The sequence below is a fragment of the Temnothorax longispinosus genome, chromosome 1 (assembly GCF_030848805.1).
Source record: "Temnothorax longispinosus isolate EJ_2023e chromosome 1, Tlon_JGU_v1, whole genome shotgun sequence".
Lineage (NCBI taxonomy): Eukaryota > Metazoa > Arthropoda > Insecta > Hymenoptera > Formicidae > Temnothorax > Temnothorax longispinosus.
This window is the reverse complement of record NC_092358.1, coordinates 1,620,800-1,638,986: the sequence shown is the minus strand read 5'-3', so window position 1 is coordinate 1,638,986 and position 18,187 is coordinate 1,620,800. Positions and strand designations below refer to the sequence as shown.

At 46.6% G+C, this 18,187-nt stretch overlaps 4 protein-coding genes across 6 annotated transcripts; 2 read left to right on the top strand and 2 right to left on the bottom strand.

The window, feature by feature from the left end:
• Positions 1-114: 114 nt before the first annotated feature.
• Lis-1 (LisH and WD40 domain-containing Lis-1) lies at positions 115-13,852 on the bottom strand. 2 transcript variants are annotated; one of them, XM_071797826.1, is made up of 7 exons: positions 13,712-13,852; positions 9,045-9,196; positions 4,033-4,186; positions 3,744-3,950; positions 3,250-3,660; positions 2,809-3,157; positions 115-2,675 (listed from the first exon to the last, which is right to left on the bottom strand). In XM_071797826.1, the coding sequence occupies exons 2-7, from the start codon at positions 9,080-9,082 to the stop codon at positions 2,602-2,604; spliced, it is 1,233 nt and encodes a 410-aa protein (XP_071653927.1). In that variant the 5' UTR covers positions 9,083-9,196; positions 13,712-13,852; the 3' UTR covers positions 115-2,601. The 2 variants fall into 2 exon arrangements, with proteins under 2 accessions (XP_071653927.1, XP_071653934.1); XM_071797833.1 differs by lacking the exon at positions 13,712-13,852 and adding an exon at positions 10,562-10,716.
• LOC139825359 (SOSS complex subunit C homolog) lies at positions 13,835-14,775 on the top strand. 2 transcript variants are annotated; one of them, XM_071798023.1, is made up of 4 exons: positions 13,835-14,083; positions 14,210-14,344; positions 14,424-14,548; positions 14,620-14,775. In XM_071798023.1, the coding sequence occupies exons 2-4, from the start codon at positions 14,317-14,319 to the stop codon at positions 14,773-14,775; spliced, it is 309 nt and encodes a 102-aa protein (XP_071654124.1). In that variant the 5' UTR covers positions 13,835-14,083; positions 14,210-14,316. The 2 variants fall into 2 exon arrangements, with proteins under 2 accessions (XP_071654124.1, XP_071654115.1); XM_071798014.1 differs by having other exon boundaries at positions 14,196-14,344.
• Positions 14,676-16,090, top strand: LOC139825323 (rRNA N(6)-adenosine-methyltransferase METTL5-like). The gene is made up of 3 exons (XM_071797971.1): positions 14,676-14,813; positions 14,902-15,296; positions 15,380-16,090. Exons 2-3 carry the CDS (start codon positions 14,957-14,959, stop codon positions 15,673-15,675), a joined length of 636 nt encoding a protein of 211 aa, XP_071654072.1. The 5' UTR covers positions 14,676-14,813; positions 14,902-14,956; the 3' UTR covers positions 15,676-16,090.
• Aldh7a1 (aldehyde dehydrogenase 7 family member A1) lies at positions 15,310-18,161 on the bottom strand. Its single transcript, XM_071797902.1, has 9 exons — positions 17,964-18,161; positions 17,594-17,810; positions 17,277-17,464; positions 16,997-17,196; positions 16,806-16,921; positions 16,585-16,713; positions 16,420-16,529; positions 16,057-16,317; positions 15,310-15,924 (listed from the first exon to the last, which is right to left on the bottom strand). The coding sequence occupies exons 1-9, from the start codon at positions 18,123-18,125 to the stop codon at positions 15,712-15,714; spliced, it is 1,596 nt and encodes a 531-aa protein (XP_071654003.1). The 5' UTR covers positions 18,126-18,161; the 3' UTR covers positions 15,310-15,711.
• Positions 18,162-18,187: the final 26 nt, after the last annotated feature.

Here is an 18,187-nt window from a genome sequence, read left to right as displayed (position 1 = left end):
TTACTGCCACCACGTTCGCTCTGTAAAACTACACGAGACTATATAGGTGAAACGTTTCCTACAAGGAGCACGCGTAGCACGTTTCAGGATCACAATAAACGTCTGCCAATCCTGTGTGTATCACAAATGACGAAGAATACTTTATTGTAAATCTACTTGTCATTATTACTCAAGCAGGTAGAAAGCGGAATCGACAGAAATCATCGTGACGAATCTTATGACATGCGACGCTACAACATGACTTTTCGTGTTTTCTCTTTTTATTACATCATCTACGTGTAAACACGCACAGTGGGTGTTTGGTATGCGCGTCTCGCTTACAATGCTACGCTGCTACGTCTCTTTGCCCTATTGTACTATATAAAATACTGTCATGCACGTGTCGATTAATATATGTTCTGCAGAGGAGGAGGGATTCCTTAAGGCCTTAAGCCTACCGCTCTGATCGAGACTACGGATATTCTAGCGTAGAGGGTACAACGGAACCATGGAAAAACGGATAAAAGTAGAAAAAGAAAAATTATGCCTTTATCCGAGATAAAGATACGAATCGTGTAGGTGTGATGATACTTGCGCAGCATACATATAACGATTTCAGTGACAACTCTGTTTATTATTCACCAAAATAATTTAGTACCACATTAAATTGAGGGGTATCTCTTCTCTTCTCGAGCGGGGGGAGGAGGAGAGGGATTTGTCTTATATTCGGCTGAATGAACAGTAGGAGAAGGTAGCGGTCGGTAAACAAGTGTATCGCGTTGGAAAAATCATCCTTAATTAAGCGATTATCGATTACGGATTCCTCTTTCTTGCGGATTACACGTTTTATATACGTGTGCGAATGTCCCTTCTTATTCGAATGCCTGTAAAGTCGGACGCTTTGCCTCTTGTATGAGTGTGTATGTGTGTGTCGATCACGCGTTAAATTAGCAGTTCTCCCCAAAGTTTATCTCATCCTCATCTTTTTTCTCTATCGTCCATGTCTATGTAATGTCTGTACGCTACCGTTACTATATACTAGTTGGAACTAAACGATAAAACTAGTACTACCTTCTCTCAATGGAAACCCACGCAATAAACTACGCGCTTCTAAAAACTTTCACACGTTACGCCTCACGAGTCTCCTCTCTCGTCGGCTCCACTCGGACGCTCGAGTCTCAGTCGCATTCTCTAGATTCGGCTGCCCATCGTTATGCAAGGTGATTGTAACGTCAAGCATGTGGCGGGCAAATTTACTTTTCATCATTCTACGGTCCAGGTATTTTCAAATCTCGTCAGGCGATTACCCGACTCTCCGTGCCTCATTCTGCCTCAGAAATAAATGAGACATTTCGATTGACATCTCTCGATTCGGAGAGCGATTCACAGATTCAGATTTATACATACACATATGTAAATCCAATTCCAAAGGGGCAAGTCGTTTCAAGAGAATGCGATCTACGCCGACAGACGCGTAACAATATATTCGTTTGCGATTGAGACGATTTTTGCGTTGTCATGTCACTTTTGTTCATGTATCATTATGTCATCACTTGTGTGATTTTCATCACTTGTGACGTTATGTTACGTGTCCCAGAAAAACACATGTTTATTAATGCGGCAAATGTGATGACAATTCACAACATACGTGAGCCGACATTAGACGATCATTAACACTTGATACTTTGTATGCGCGTCTATACGTGTGTGTGTGTGTGTGTGTGTGTGTGTGTGTGTGTACTGCGTGTAATATGCTCTTATATATATTTATATATAATATATATAATATATGAGTAAAGAAGGAGCAACATCTTTCGTTCTCTCAACAACTCTCGAGGAGAGCGCGCGACCAATACTACAAGTGACAACGACGTAGTTTTCATCGTAGTTGCGCGGTGGTGACGCCACAGCCGAAATTTTCGCCACTGCCGACAGAAAGTAAAAGAGATTCGACGTGTTCTTACGCAAGGGTCATAATCGAGGAGGACCATCTTCTTTTCTTTGCGTGTGTACGTGTGTATACGACCAGCTGGTAACTAATACTTTAACGGATACATTGCATAAGCAGGCGAAGAGAGTACGAGTAAATCAAAGGCGAGTTATACTCATCAACGACATTGAATTTTCGCGCTGCGAGTAAAGACACGTGTATGTATATGTACAGAATATAATGCCTACTACACGTGCACAACTACCTAAAGGAATTCAACTCTTGTAATTGTATATGGCATTAGTGACCCCACGTCCCGTAGGTGATCCGTAATGAGAACTCGTGGGAGCGTCCTCTCGATCGTTTGATCCTCGTGACCGTTTTTCTCGATTCACTCTCCTCGAATAGTGTGCAGTTCATTGCCGTAAAACGATGTATTTTATAATATACGTACTAATTATACTTTATTTTATAAATTAATTAAAGAGCTCTTAACCATACGTGTTTATGTGTGTTTATGTATAATAATAATAATATTAATATTAATAGCATATGTACGATAGCTTTTGTAGCAGCTTACTCTTCCGGCTGATTCCATTAAAATGGATGCGCGTTCGTCTTTTTTCTCGTTTTCGTACTTCCGTTCGCTTCCGCACACGACGTCTGACGGGAAAAAATCTAAAATTCGGTGACTAGCGGCACTCCCAAATCTTCACCGTTTGATCGACGCTCCCGGTGACCACGTAAGGATGGTTCTTGTGGAAATCTGTGGTCAACGACGAAAACATATAGGTATGTATATGACAAATAAATTGACAGGCCGCGTCTAATAATTCAATGAAACTGTGGGGAAACGTTGCGTCACGTGGAAGAAAAGTGAAAGGAACACGTGTACGAACCGACAGAAGTGCAGAAGTGAAGATGTGCTTCGAGGGTCTTCATCACTCGCTTATTGCGCGTGTCCCAGACTCGCAGCGTCTTATCGTCGGACGCGCTGACGATAAACTTGCCGCCAGGATGGAAGACGATGCATCGCACCCAGTTGTCGTGCCCGACGAGGGTGAAGAGACACACCCCGGCGCCGACGTCCCACACGCGGATCATCTTGTCCCGTGAGCCGGAAGCGAGGAAGGGCCCTTCGTGCGCGCCCTTGTTGTCCGCCCCGGCCGCCGCGTTGATCGACGCCCTCGCGTTCTCCGGCGCCCATGCGATGCACTCCACCACGTGCTCGTGATCCCTGAACTCAACCTGTGGACACGTCCAAACGATTTTGAACGTTACGAATGAACGTTGGACTGGCCTGAAAAGGAGGCGAGAACCCCCGGACTGACCACGATTACCTTTGTCTCCTTCGTCGCCAAGTGCCATACCCGAACAGTCTGATCGTTCGAACAGCTGGCAATGAGCTCGCCGCACGGGCTGATTCGTGCCATTCTCACCCATTCCCTGTGTCCGGTGAGCGTCTTCACACAGTAGCCCGTCGCCACTTCCCAGATCTTGATAGTCTTATCCCTGGAAGCGCTCACGACCAAGTCACCCTGCGGCACGAACGCGACCGAGTTGACATTGTGGTCGTGGCCGTGCATAGTCTTGACGCAAGCGAACGACTGATGGAAATCCCACAGCTTGATGGACATGTCCGCGCTGCAGGAGGCGAGCAACTTGCCTGAGGCATCGAACGCGATGTCCTGTACGCTATCGGTGTGACCCTTCAGCGTTCTCTCAAAGTCACCGCTCTCAAAGTCCCATACCTTGAATCAAGTTGTGTTTTTAGTTTGAAAACTTGCGCGAATTCAGCAAGCAAACATTGTCTACTTGCGCGTCGCTCTCTCACCTTAATGGTAGCATCTTCGCTGGCGGATACTACGAGACTAAAAACCGGGTGGAAAATAACTCTATTGATAGGGGCTCTGTGTCCGGACAGACTGAACTTCTCCGGCGGCCTCGGTATCCATTCAGACGGCGATCTCTTGCCGCGCGTTGGCGCGCCTTCTATAAACTCCTTCTCGGCCTCGGAGAGTTTAGATTCCAGTTCCATTACCTACAACGCGTTACAGCGCGAGTGCGTACAAATAATCACTTGGCTGACACATAATAAATCTGTCAAAAAAAAGGGGCTTTACCTTCTTCTGCAACCGTATGACCGAGGTCCACTTCTTCTCCAAGAGGCCTCCGTACTTCCTCTCCACCTCTCCCGGCATATCGGCTTCCTTCTTGAATGCCTCCAATGCATCTTGATAGCCGTTCGTGCTAAGGTAATCCGCGATCGCCTTATTTCTAGAAGCGTCAATTCGTTCTTTTTACGACCAACGCAGAAACTTGGAGGCAGAAAAATGGCAGGCTCTATCTCTATATCTCTTTATTATTTTTGCATAAATAATATTCGAGGAAATTTTAGATGATTTTCTTCCAACTTTCAAGTTTGCTTATAGCCGTATACGCTTTCTTGCAAAGTAAAAGGGTATCACAACAGGACTATAAGAGAGGATAAGACGGAGAAGACGTGAGTGTTGGGTGATTGCTTTAATCGCCGATTGTTCCGCGTTGGCGGCGTCGACTGCAGCCGCCTGTTTATGACGCGGAGATAAAGATAAAATGCCGTATACCTGCGATCCGACACAATGGATGGGGAAGGGGGAGGCCGTGAGGCAGGTTGGATACGTGGGAAAGAGATTGAAAGTCGGGCAAACTTGTGCCAGGGTGAAAGGCCCCGAGTCGGCCGTTCGTCTCTATCCACCTGACTACTCCACGTGACGGTAAATTATCGTTCGCGATGCCTCGCGCGATTTCTGTTTTGCACGGCTAACACGTGGCGCGTAGGAGCAACTCGCTGGATGCGTAATCGAAAAAAAAAAGGAAAGAAAACGAGACCGCTTTGTCTCGGCAGAAAGCTGAACGTGCTGGCCGCTTCCGCTATTAGCCGCCGCTGCAACGTGTCGATTTGATATTCGTTTCAATGAATGGATCAACGTCATTCAAATTCCACAACGCGATTCGACATTTGTTGAGAGTACAATGCATGCAGATAATAAAAATGATTCATTGACATATCTGTGCGCGCGTATTGAATTTTATACTGTAAAAGCAAAAATTCGCATGACACGCATAAATAATAAAATAAAAATTAAATAAAATTTTATCTCAACGATCAACAACAAAGCAAAGTTTTAATTTATAATGTTGTATAGTGTAATTTGAATGCGCAATACTGATTGCGAGACTGATTGTAGAAACACTCAAGTTCGTGTAAAAACAGACCGGTAGGCTTATCTGTCGTCAGCTGATATCAAGGCAAATTGAAAGTTTATTTACACAATAAATGAATGATAATAAGTAAACCTGTGGAATATGGATATAGTTCAGTCCAAGACTAGTAGCTCCGACAATGGAAGATAATTCCAAGTATCGTAAAGAAAAAAAGAATCGACATGTGTCAATAATCTCTTGGAAAAAAAAAGATTCATTCGCTGCTAATTGCCTTCCAGTGTACAATCAACTTGGAATAGAACGTCGTAACGTGGAGTTCTACAAACGTTATATTGTGATTCACGGCGGCTAATTACGCACTAATTCACGGAAAACTAAAAAGAGGCTAACGTGGATAATGACAGAGGTAAATTCATAGGGGCGCTTAACAGTGTGAGAAATTCTGCATTTGCTCACGCGGGACATCCGCAGGCGGCAGGTATGTGGGTATGTGTGCGTTGCCGCTTGCCGCAGGTACAAAAGTGGAAAATAATGTTTTGAGCTAGGCAGGCAGGCAGGCAGGGATCATTGTCTCCGTGAGTGCGGAAGGCGATCCGTAAACCGACACCTGCACGTCCGAGGTTCGTGCGAGAGCACGGGAAAACGCAGCCAACACGATGGACAATCTTGTGACAATAGGTCACGCACCTGACAGAGAAAGAGAGAGAAAAAAGATGTTCTATAAATACGAAGGCGTTGTAACGGTGTATCAGTAAGTTGTTCCGTACAAGTGCGTGCCCCAGGGGTCCGTACGCAAGCAACCATGCGAAAGCCGTGGCATTCGAAATTCACTCGCCGACGAACGCTAAGAGAGAGAGAGAGAGAGAGAGAGAGAGAGAGAGAGAATCGGTTTTTTAAATTTATTCCGGGAACATTCCGGGATTGATCCAGAGAATATCTATCACCGTGGGCTTGGGATATTTACTGTCGACACTGGTGTCTGCAAATGGCATTATTACGGGGGCATCACGGAAGAGACGTTTCTTCTCCTTTTGCGTCTATTTTCCTTCGATCGCACGAGGATACATGGTCATTAGGTTGCACGGTCCATTCGCGATGTCGGATGTCGTACGCGCGTTCTTATAGTCGCGTGAGGAATGATGAGAGTGCACTTATGTCGCTCATTGGCGAGAATTCTAGGACGTGACGCTTGAAAAAGAAAAAAAGAATATCAGCGCGTGATGTCCTTACAGCATTAAGGACGACAAACAAAACGTTTTCCGGAAATTGGATGCTGATAGGCACGTCGTTTGCGCCGCGTTTAAGACCCGAGCATAACGAATGCGAGAAACACCTGCAGCAATCGAAATTAAACTCCTCCACTCTCCGATCGCCTCGCCTTTCATCGTTCATCGTATAAATTAAAGATAGAGCCGAGAGAGGAGAGGCCGAGATCGCTACCGGCGATACCGCCGCACGTTTCGAGAGGTGCTCTCGTATACAAAGATCGGAAGGATAGACGGCGAGCGTAACGGTACAATAGAACTTCAGAGCCGCGAAATTCTTTCCTCCCCCCCCCCCCTCCTCTTTCGCTCTGCAGCGAGTGCACGATGAATTGTGCGAGACATGTTGTGTTTCGGCTCGCCGCAGGAATGCAGATTGAGGTGCAGAGAGCGATGTCCTGAGGCGCTATCCTGAGCTCCTCGGCGTAAAGGTGAATACGTGAAAATGGATATGCAGGAAGCGGAGGGTACGTCATTCCGTCTGGCCCTTATAGCGTATAAAACAAACGCTGACATCAGCGTGAAATAATCTCGTCGTTATCTACATGTCACGTTTAAACTTCACGAGTAAGCGCCTACATCGAATTGACTCTCCTCATCTGCAACTGCATGATATATATATTACATGATCAACTTTAATTTCACAAATGTTATCACAAATTACTTATCACTTGGGATACATTTGCTCGTATAGCCCCTAGAAATTTTATAACCGTCTTGTTCAATCTCAGAGCACAAACATGCAGATACTTTGCATTATTAATTACCAGAAAAATGTTGTGCCTATACGTAACTTGATTTTATAATTAATAAAAGAAAACAATATATTGAAAAAAAAAATGTAAAACTAGAAAACTCAAAAAAAGCCCAAGAGGATATAAAGGTCAAAAAGCCAATTTATATTTATTGGAATATCGACTATCCAGATGGTGAAACCACAGACACCTTCGACGGCAGTTCCCCTATTAAAAATGCTAATCGACCTTTCATTCAACCCTCTGTATAGGTTTACGGGAAGCCCGGAAGTGAAAGTCGCACGCCGGAGGGATCGTTTCGCCATCCACTTGCTAAGAATTACACATGTGCAGCCCCTGAGGGTCGGTAGGCGTTCTTAGGAGGAAAACAACATGGATGCGCAAAGGTACACCTGTGCTAATCGATGAGTGGCCCTCTCCCTTAGGCGGAGAACCAGCTCTCATCCCCTTCCTCGCTTCATTCCGAGGGTTCGCCGTCGCCGACTCATTCTGCGGGAGTTATCGATCCCGCAGTTCGCGCGTGCTCGACAGACACCCTCACTACCAGGCCCCGCCATTCCCCGCACGTGCCTGCCGCTCGCCCCCGAGATCGACGAGCGATTTTGCGTCATAGGACGTACTTGGTATAGATCGAGATGACGATCGATGCCGACGACGGTGTCCTCGTTTGACGTCGCGTTGCCGTGTCGCATGCGGGTCGCTCGCGCACGAGAAGGACGAAACAAAACCGAGGACCTAATTATAAACAGTTTTGCTTAAATAATCCAAGAGTTCAATCCGAGTGAGATATTTTCATGGAAATTCCAATACTTGAGCCATGAAAAGAAAAAAGAGAAAAAGTATCGAGGAATTCCGGTCCTAATACGATCCGAAAATATACTTTTTGGATATCTTAAACAAAAGTTATTATTTATTGCAAACATATTTCGGACATGCTCTTCAAGATTAAAAGTCTTGCCGGAAGGAAAACGAGATTCGACTGCCTTAATATCGTCCTGAGGACGATTGGGGACGAGAAGAGAAATAACCGGTGACGCAAAAACACGCGTTTCATTGAAAGATAAGCAGGAATTGGGACGTGGCGAGATAATGGCGACGATTGGCGACGTTCGATTCTCCCGCGTGTATATAATACGCGCGACAGCACTCGAACAGGAAACACAGTCACACGGAGCGAATGCTCGACGAGCTGAAGAACTCTCGACTCTCGGAGATCGTTATTTGCTTGCGCGAGTGACTCATCTAGTCATCTACGCCGGGCCTTCTAACTTCACTATATGTGAAATCGAAGGCTTGCAGGCATGAGAAAATTCAAGAGCGACTCCTATGCAACTCTCACATCTTCATGCGCCCACGATTATGCAAAATGTAATAAACCACGTACATAGTTAGCTCATTAAGGCTCACGGCTCAATGCCAATTAACGATGCCAAGGTAGCTCAAAAGATTACCATATTACAGCATGTACCTAGAATGTATTGTGTTTTCTAATGAAAGTTTGTAAAAATTTTAATAACAGCACAACGACGCGACGTCAATAAATTGAAATTGAGTACAAAGAGAATTCGAAAGCTTATTAATATAGTTACCTGAACGTCTAGGAATGCATTTGTGAAGCTTTTTCATGAATGACAACTCTATTCCTCGCAGAATATAAAGAAAAGATTGCAACTATTGTTGCGAGAGAGAACTTTAGCGTAGGTGGTGCGCGAGATACGAGGGGAAACCTTGTGTATTTCCTCGATTGATTCGTTCCCCGGACTATACGCGTTCGCGTGTATCAACCCCTACAACTCGTAAAGAAAGAGATAGGAGCTTCGTAGCTGAGGGAAGCCGTTAAGCGTATAAACGTCGGGATGGGAAACATGCAACGCGGTAGTATTTTATGATGTACGCGGTAGGTCAACTTACAACTCCTCCCTCTGACGTTGAGACAGCACCATTTTCATGATCCTCGTGTGTGACCTGGCTGGATACCTCGATGGTGGATTCCGTGGAGCGCGACTAGATCTTCCAGTCACCTCTCAATGATCTCAGTGTCCCGCCCGCGCCATCGGTATTGCCTGTGACAAAAAATTACACACGTCACTATTAAGAATACATCTACATCTTTACGTTGCTTTTATTCACGTTTAATAGAGCACGTTGAACGTGGAATAAAAATTTAGTATACTTTTAATAATCCAATAGAAAGAGAAATGTATATATATATCCCGTTTCCCCCTTGAGATAATTTTATTTCAGGAAAGAGAAAAATTTTTTACTAGAAATAGCCTTATTCAATATGTCAACAGTAACGAAGCGATATATTACGTGACAGAGATACTTGGCGGATAATACTTGTCCTTCTTTGCATACAAAATTATTTCAGAGACGTACGCGAGGTACATTTTTTACCCGCTTCATTCCCGTCTACCGCAAAACGCGTTAGCAGTAGTCGTATTTTTCTATTACGGGGAAAGAAGCTAAAGCGGCGGCGGAGAGCCTCGTGAGAGCCGACCGTGCCGAATTGTTTCCGCGGGTATATATAATATAACGCGCGCGCGCGCACACAATACGCCTGAAATCAATGTCGTGGTTTATTTTACTTTCCATCGTCGCGCGGGAGAGAGAAACCCGATGCGGGTCTTGCCCGCTCTCGCCGCGGGAACCACTTTGCGAGCTTACGTCGCGCGCACGGAAAGCGGCGGTTTCGCAGCCGAGCTTGGGACTCGAAGCTCTCAGCTCTCAGCTCTCAGCGGCGCGCGTTCGCCGGATCGATAGTACTTTTTCACCAGGCGTCGCACGAAAGGGAAAGGCGGCTTGAAAAGTGAAGCTCGAAATCACGACGCTGACGTGGCGATAATAAACGGGTTGCGGGTACGCGCGCGGTCGATTTTTACCTGGAACCGCGAGGGCGTCGACAAACATCAAATTTAACGTCGCAGAAACGATGCACGTTATGCCTGCGTTAAATCACGCCGTCGCGTCGCATGCCGATCATTACCCCCCTCGCGTGAACGTTGAAAATTAAATACGCAATTTCCTGTCGAGTTGCGAAACGAAAATCGATACACATGGCAGGGGGAGAGAAAGCTGTGTAATTTCGCTGCGTCGAATGTTTGCAAAAAACTGTAGTACATTATACGAAATGTATTAATTATATGAGCCTGTTTGTAAGAAAATTTGCGTATGTCCCTCACATTTGTATTGACAATATATCCACTCTCAAAAAATATATTCGAGGCAGGGCTCGATAATACGATTATAACACAGTATTTATTACGAGTATCGACTCCATGACTCAACTTGATTGCACGGATAATCGACAGTAATAAATGATGGATTTTTTTAAAATACCGGTTGTCTTGGACAGAACATAAACAGAGAGTAGAGAGCCGATAGTACAAATCGCTAATCCCAACGAGAAAACGATCAGGAGGAAGGACCTTGACAGTCGTAAAGGGCGCGCGGCGTGGCGTAGCGTCGGCGCGGGCGCAGCGTCGTCGCGACGCTTCCACGACGCGCGGGTTGATCGATAAACCGACACGGCACAGCACGCCCACCCTGGCGGTCGAGCGTATATTTTCGCCTTGCGATGCATTTAAATATTCATAACGGCCTCTTTCCACCTCGTAACGCCGGCGTAACGTCGTTAAAAAGCAGTCGACGTGCATTTGCGTGGGACACTCGCCGAGGAAGGTCGCGGGACGGGTCCACCCGGTCCACCTATCGACACACTACAACATATATATGTATATAGTATAAATGACTGACGAGGTGACTAGACAGAGAGAACGGTGGAGGATTACAGAGCAGGAAATGGAGAACGCGTGGCGAAATAAGAAAGAAGAAAGAGTAATAAACGTAAGAATGTACCTCTCGCTTCGGCGAACGCACGCACGGAATATGAATGGGGCGACAGGCTAGTCAACCAAGGAGCACGATACTCGGCTCGAGAAACTGGACTTGCCGTGAAAAGTCTCAAGTACCGCGCGTAAGCGGAGGATATGCATAATTTACAATGCCCTTGCCGAGCAACGGCACGATAATGCGCATTACCGCGGCGAGAAGAGGGAATTCCTTTCAGTGATTCGCTCGCCCATTCAACCCTAGGCGGTCAAGGCTCTCCTCGAGGTATCTAAAAGTAAGAGACCTATGCAGAACAATAATAATCTTCCTGCATTGAATGCTTTCTGTGGACAGCACAAATTTATAGTACGTTAACGATTTACGAAACTGTCGAAAAAGTCATTCGCTTAAAGACGTGTTTTTTTCGACTTTGATAGCTTTGATTTCCCAATGTCTCGCGCACGGCGAGTCTGCCGCGATACTTGAAGTCGGAGGGTCCTTTCTAGCTTTGTGCAAGGGTCTTACACTTACAGCTGCTCAATAAAGATCTCGGTATAATAACACGAGCTAATCCACGAGGCGGTGTCGTAACGTCTTATCGCAGCCACGCGCTCTCTCTCTCTCTCTCTCTCTCTCTCTCTCTCTCTCTCTCTCTATACACCGTCGGCGATCGATCCTCCGCTGGCTCGTTCGCTTCATAACAGTTACGTTTCCGGGATCATCGGTCCAGAGTGAGTGACTGCCGACTTGACTGACCTCGCGCTCCTACACGCTCTATCTGCGGCACCGTGCGCTTCTCCCGATTAAGCGACTTGCATATTAAACGCCGGAATCGACTATCCGCATCAGGGACGCGTCGACTGGTTGAGACCGTTGCTCGACCGGAGCAACAATCTATCTGAATCGCGCGACGTCGTCGTCGCGTCGTCCTCGACGAAGCTTCGGAAGAGAGATGTGCAGCTAATAAAACTAAAAACCTAATAAAAACTCGTTACAAAACATACGTATACGATTGTCATCGCGTGGATTACTGATGAAACGTGTGATCTACTTTGCGACTATCTAATCAATATATTAAAAAGCTACTTCCAATCGCCCTGTCAAGTTGAAACAAATTCGAGAAAGAGAGAGAGAGAGAGATTACGTTTCCCACTTGGTGATTTAGAGAGCTTCGAATCCTCGGGACTCGCGACTAATTAACGTGCGAACGTCGACGGTATCTGGGCGGTCGGATCTCTTATCCGCGGGACGATCGCGATTTTAATCGACACGACTGTGCGCGATTCATTTGTCAAGAATCTGGCGGAGGGACGCGTATCGTATCGTTATCCGTGTGTCGCGCACGTAGGCAAGAGTCGCGGGGCCAACGCGGAAGCGACTAGCAAGGAGGCCCCGAGACCGAGAGATCGCCGAGCGCGTGGCATCGCTTCGCGCGATTCTATCCAGAAAATCATGAACCCGGGCTCATTTTTTTCCCATCCGATGCGGACGCGTCGCCGTCGGTCTTTAAACAGGACTCGGGAGACGCGATCGCACGAGGGAGTGACGACACCTGGAAAGTTAACGTACGCGGGTGTCACTCTCGACCCCGAACGAGACGTGCACGTTAGACATACGACAAACAAGCGATGTGACGTCGCAGGGAGGGTAACGATCAGCGTAGGGCGCGTCCTTCGCCGAAGATATCGGCAGGTGCTCCGATTGCGCTATAACGGTAGGCCGCCTCAAGGTTGGTAAAGAGCGTGCTCGGAAAATTCGGCGGGATATTCCTGGGAAACGTTGCCGCGCTTATCTGTAACACGCGAATATCTGATGCACGCAAAGTGATGGCAAGATGCCGCGAACCAAAAGAAAAGACAACTTGACTGCTGACATCTTTTTCGACAAAAGAATCGAATCGCGTCATTTATTAAGTAGATGAAAGAGAGAGAGAGAGGCGCGAATTAACGCGGTGGAAAATGATGAAATGGCATCGGCGATAAATGTTGGAGCTCGGAGCCCGAGGTCTCGGGCTCGCTCCGTGCGTCCTCGATTGACAGGCAAAGACAGACAGAGTCCCGATGACAGCTGATCGCGCATTATCGGAGTCAAGTCTGTCAAAGTAGCTCGCGCGTCTACCGTGCATCGTATGCGCCCCTCGACGAGACGTCTCTCTCGGAGGAGGTTGCTGCGACGCACGGCCGACGCCGCGACGGTGGTCACGGCGCGAGACCAGTCCGCGGAGAAAATCAATTCGCGCGTCTGGTGACGTGCGACGCGCGTATACGTCGTACGCGGACGACGGGTCCGGACGCTCTCTCTCTCTCTTTTGCGACGGCCACGCTCAAAGAGGAGTCCCTGAGACATCGCGACCGCGACGACGGCGACAGCGACGACGACGATGACGATGACGACAACGTTCGGAGCGTCGCGGAGACGAGAACGCTGACGTCGACGTCGCGTGTACACGCGCGCGCGCGTGCGCGTGCGATTATCGACGCGATTCTCGTGTGGACGAAACGTATGTACCAAATGTGACGCCGCGACGTGCGGAACGACCGTTTGTTGTAGATCGCGCACGGCCATTTTGCTAGAACCCGTCATTCGTCTGTGCGCGACCGCCGCCACCGCCGCCTCCGCTTCTCTCTCGCCACCGGCCGCGGCCCCGCTTTCGACGCTCCCCCCTCGAGATTCCGCGCCCCCGGGGTCCTCCTTGCCGAGGCCGAGGTTTCGCCGTCCGTAACCGGGCTTCTCGCGCGAATACTCACGTCTGTTTCACGGAGCAGCACGAACCGTGGGACGTAGGACCGCCTGGAGTCGGGAGCGACGATGAGAATTTATCGCGTGAAAACCGGGACGACCGCCAACTATCGGACAACACCTCGGGATCACTTCTGCGATCGGACTGGCCCCCGCGAGGTGGCGTCTGCCGCGTCTGCGCACTTCCGACGCATGCGTGACGTCGTTCGAGCGTCGTCCGGCGCCTCCTGGCGACATTTCACCGAATCTCGAGCCGCTCGAGCAAACACCGCGGCCCTCTAGCGACGACGTCTCAACAACTAATCGCGGTCGCGGTCGCGGTCGATCATCGTTCCGCCGGTCACGTAGAGGTGGCGGAATATCGTATAAAAAATTTTAAGGTTTGTTTATACGGATTATGTCATAATGCACAAGTCAACCAATCACATGTTTAATATAAAAGATACAGCGATATTCCCCTTTTAAGATTATATTGAGTTTATCGTCTATTAGTTTACTATCATTAGGTCTATGCTTGGAAGAACAAGTTTAACAAGTAATACCATAACCAATAACCTGTGTACGCACGTCGCGTGGTGCGTTTCGTTGTTATTGAATTATTTGTGCGACGTTGATGGCTTTTTCGCAATCAAACTCAAGAGGTACGTCTAATGAGAATGCGATACCCTTTTATCTCACACTTTGCACATTTTTCAAATTTTTTACTTTGCTCGTTTGTAGAATTGCAGAATAGAAAAATCTTAGAGGAGCTGCAGCTGAAGAAGCAGATGCTTCTGAAGCAAGGAGTCGCGCCGACCTTGAATACGTCGTTAGGGGTCTCGTCGACTGGCTCCGCATCAAGTATAGTAAGTGTATTCTGTACAAGTTTTTTTATTATTATTTTGCTTTAGTATATTGATATACTGCTTCATTATAGACGGCAACGCAATCTAACGATGGCGTAGCGATAAGTGCGTCCCAAAGAGCAGCATTGCATAATGCACACGCAGCTTCGTTTGGTTATTTCGTTACGCAGGACTCTTCCTTTGGAAACCTGATATTACCGGTTCTCCCTAGATTTGACAATAAATGACTCCACCTGTCCTGAACAATACTGATGTGTATAAACATGTAAATGTTACTAAAAACTATATACCAATAACATTAACGAAACTTTGTCGTCAAAGACGTAGAGATCGCTGTTTTATATAAATATCAGGTGTGACTGAAGATTCTGTTCAGGAGAGATCACAGTTGATAATCTTCTAATAATAATGGCTGGGCTTCGACTTGGTCAGTTGGAGGAGTATCTGCAGCAACTGGATGTCTTTGAAAAACCAAAAATCTCACTCGAGCAGTATGCCACCAGTGCGCATATTGCCTCGCATTTGTTGTACACCGCACAGTCACAGTTTGATGACATAAAGAGTAAAAGCATAGCGGATCTAGGCTCCGGATGTGGCACATTGTCGTTGGGTGCCAAAATGCTTGGTGCTGAATATGTAGTTGGATTCGAGATAGATTCCAACGCGGTTGATATACAGTACAGAAACTGCAGTGACATAGAACTCTTTGTCGAAATTGTGCAGTGTGACGTACTGCAATATTTACCAGGTATATCTCCAACTATAAATGTACAATCATCTTTTATTATTTAATCAAGTAGATACAAATATGTAGCATTTCATGTTTTACAGGAAGATTTGAAAAATACTTTGATACTGTTATAATGAATCCACCTTTCGGCACCAAGAACAATCCCGGGATCGACATCAAGTTTCTGGAAACGGCAATCAAACTTTCGTCCAACGCGGTTTATTCTCTGCACAAGAGCAGCACGCGGGATTATGTTCTATCGAAAGCAACGCAGCTTGGTGCGAGAGGAACAGTGATAGCCGAGCTCAGATACGACCTGCCGAGGGCTTACAAGTTCCACAAGAAAGCGTCCGTCGACATTCAGGTGGATTTTATACGATTTGAATTAAAGCGCTGATTTGTTTTTGGAAAAAAAAAACCACGCCTATTGACGTTATTCAAATTTGATGCCCTGAGCCAGAGGTAGCTCGTTTCCGTAATTGATTGTGATGGTGGCACGCCGCATGTAATGTTTCCACGCGTCGCTTCCGCTCTCACGGCCTCCGCCCGTGGCCTTTTCACCACCAAACGCGCCGCCTATCTCAGCACCGCTGGTGCCGATGTTGACATTGACTATTCCGCAGTCTGATCCGTGAGGGCTAATCCACTGTGCGAGGAATTAAATTCGATAACGTAACTCGACGATACTCGATCGTACGCTGTATATAAATTTGCTCACACATAATATATTACATAACATTACGCATTTTCAACAATGTATTAGTTGTTATAAATTTACCTGAAATACATTTCCAATACTTTTAGTAAAGAGACTACTGCTCAGTCCTTGCTCTACGCCGTTGTTAAGATCGATAGCCTCCTCCAGAGAGTTTGCCTCCAAGATGTACACAATCGGAGCGAAAGTTTCTTGTTGCACCACTTCGGCACCAGCTGGTAATCCCGAGATGATCGTCGGCTCAACGTAAAAACCGGCTCGCTCTATTTGCTTTCCACCGAATTCTATCGTGCCACCGGCTTCTACAGCTTTCTGACATGCTGCCTGCAGCAAAAATTATCGGATTATCGAAAGTTCCCTCTCCATACGATTAATTTTTGACCAACGCTTTGCTTAAAAGATAATTTTTTAAATTGACGCACATACCTTATATGCATCAACTGCTGGCTGATTGTGCAACGGTCCATACAGCACACCGTCATCCAACGGGTCTCCGACTCGGTCCAATATGCTTTTATACGCCGCTTTCAATCTCCCTAAAAATTTGTACGTAACATGGGGGCGACTAGACATTTTCTTATTTATATTTACCTAGAACGTCGTCCTTAATCTTCTTATGTAATATTAATCTCCTGGTGGTGGTACATCTTTGTCCAGCTGTTCCAACGCATGAGAAGACCGCTGCTCTCACTGCCATTTCTAAATCGGCATCCTGTGCGACTGTCGACAAAGGAGAAACAGTTACAAATGCATGTGTTATCCATGGCATAGGTATAAGCGTTATAGAATTAACATTTTAAGGACGTACGCACCGATTAATGCGTTGTTACCACCGAGCTCCAGTAGAGATCTTCCAAATCTTTGCTGAATCTTGAGAGCTACTTGTCTTCCTACTTTCGTGCTTCCGGTGAACGAAATGAGAGGTACCCTAATGACAATCGTTACCGGCCTGTTCAATACGCGATGTACGACATATTAATAGTAAATCTAGATCAGAACTGACCGTTTGTCGTTCACCAGAGTCTCTCCGACATCCGGCCCACCCGTGATCAAGGATGCGACGGAACCTGGGATACCGTTGCGCTCCAAGACGCTCGCGATTATTTTAGTAGTCGCGATGGCTACCAAAGGTGTGCTCGATGCTTCTTTCCAGACGACAGTGTTACCGCAGACCATAGCGATAGCGCTATTCCAGCCATATACCTGAGAGGCGGCGAGTCAGTAACGTGTTGTAAGCTGTAAAGCGAAGTGATATCGCAAGATTGTCTGGGAATGATATTCACCGCTATGGGAAAATTGAACGCGGAGATGACGCCGACTACGCCTAAAGGATTCCATTTTTCCAAGAGCGCGTGGTTCTTTCTCTCCGACGGGAATAGGCTGCCGGGTAACGTCCGCGACAACCCGACCGCATAATCGCATATATCGATGAATTCCTGGACCTCGCCTATGCCCTCCGTTAATATCTTTCCTACGGCATAATGCACTCTGCATTAATTATAAACAGATATATATATCATAGACATTCCGATATACTGCACTGCTACTATGTATAAACTGTTATAGCGAGTACAATTTTAACGCTCATTGAGATAATTACCCATTTCCAAGGATACTAAACGTCCCAGCGGCTCCAAATATCTCCTGAGCTCGTCCCCAATTTGCCGTACGATGTCTCCCCTAGCCGGCATCGGGATAGATGCCCATTGTGGCCACGCTTTACGTGCTTCTGTTACAGCATTGCTAGCTTCCTGTGGCGTGGACTCGCGGACCTTCGCTATCACTTTGCCGGTCGCCGGCGATATTGATTCTACCAACTATATTTAACATGAATACGATTAATTGTACTTGTTTATTTATTTTGCGGTGTTTACAATCATGCTACGTGATTTATAAAAGATTCCCTCCGGTTTCCATATTGTACATACTTTATATCTATCTCGATAAGACAAGCGATTAACGTTACTTACCTTGCCAGAACCACCCCACCTTCCATCGTAGAGGCCGGGATTTTCAACGTTGATACCTAATTGTTTTAAAAATCCATACTTTGGATCGGTCACCAAGTGTCTCGTCATTTGGACGTGGGATTGGGAAATGTAGCAACCACTTTTCCTCAACAAATGTGACATTGTCGGTCGCTTGTTACTGACTAATTCGTTGACTTCGCGTCAAGACGCAAGTCAATAAATAG

Excerpts from the sequence above, each read along its gene's own strand:
- Lis-1 (XM_071797826.1), bottom strand. The coding sequence starts at position 9,082 with ATGAAAATGGTGCTGTCTCAACGTCAGAGGGAGGAGTT. Across the intron at positions 4,187-9,044 it reads CAACGTCAGAGGGAGGAGTT|AAATAAGGCGATCGCGGATT; the intron begins GTAAGTTGACCT and ends TGACGCTTCTAG. Across the intron at positions 3,661-3,743 it reads GCGAAGATGCTACCATTAAG|GTATGGGACTTTGAGAGCGG; the intron begins GTGAGAGAGCGA and ends ACTTGATTCAAG.
- LOC139825359 (XM_071798023.1), top strand. The coding sequence starts at position 14,317 with ATGGCTTTTTCGCAATCAAACTCAAGAG. Across the intron at positions 14,345-14,423 it reads TTCGCAATCAAACTCAAGAG|AATTGCAGAATAGAAAAATC; the intron begins GTACGTCTAATG and ends GCTCGTTTGTAG. Across the intron at positions 14,549-14,619 it reads CTGGCTCCGCATCAAGTATA|ACGGCAACGCAATCTAACGA; the intron begins GTAAGTGTATTC and ends GCTTCATTATAG.
- LOC139825323 (XM_071797971.1), top strand. The coding sequence starts at position 14,957 with ATGGCTGGGCTTCGACTTGGTCAGTTGGAGGAGTATCTGCAGCAACTG. Across the intron at positions 15,297-15,379 it reads CGTACTGCAATATTTACCAG|GAAGATTTGAAAAATACTTT; the intron begins GTATATCTCCAA and ends CATGTTTTACAG.
- Aldh7a1 (XM_071797902.1), bottom strand. The coding sequence starts at position 18,125 with ATGTCACATTTGTTGAGGAAAAGTGGTTGCTACATTTCCCAATCCCAC. Across the intron at positions 17,197-17,276 it reads CGTTCAATTTTCCCATAGCG|GTATATGGCTGGAATAGCGC; the intron begins GTGAATATCATT and ends GCCGCCTCTCAG. Across the intron at positions 16,318-16,419 it reads CAGCAGTTGATGCATATAAG|GCAGCATGTCAGAAAGCTGT; the intron begins GTATGTGCGTCA and ends TTTTTGCTGCAG.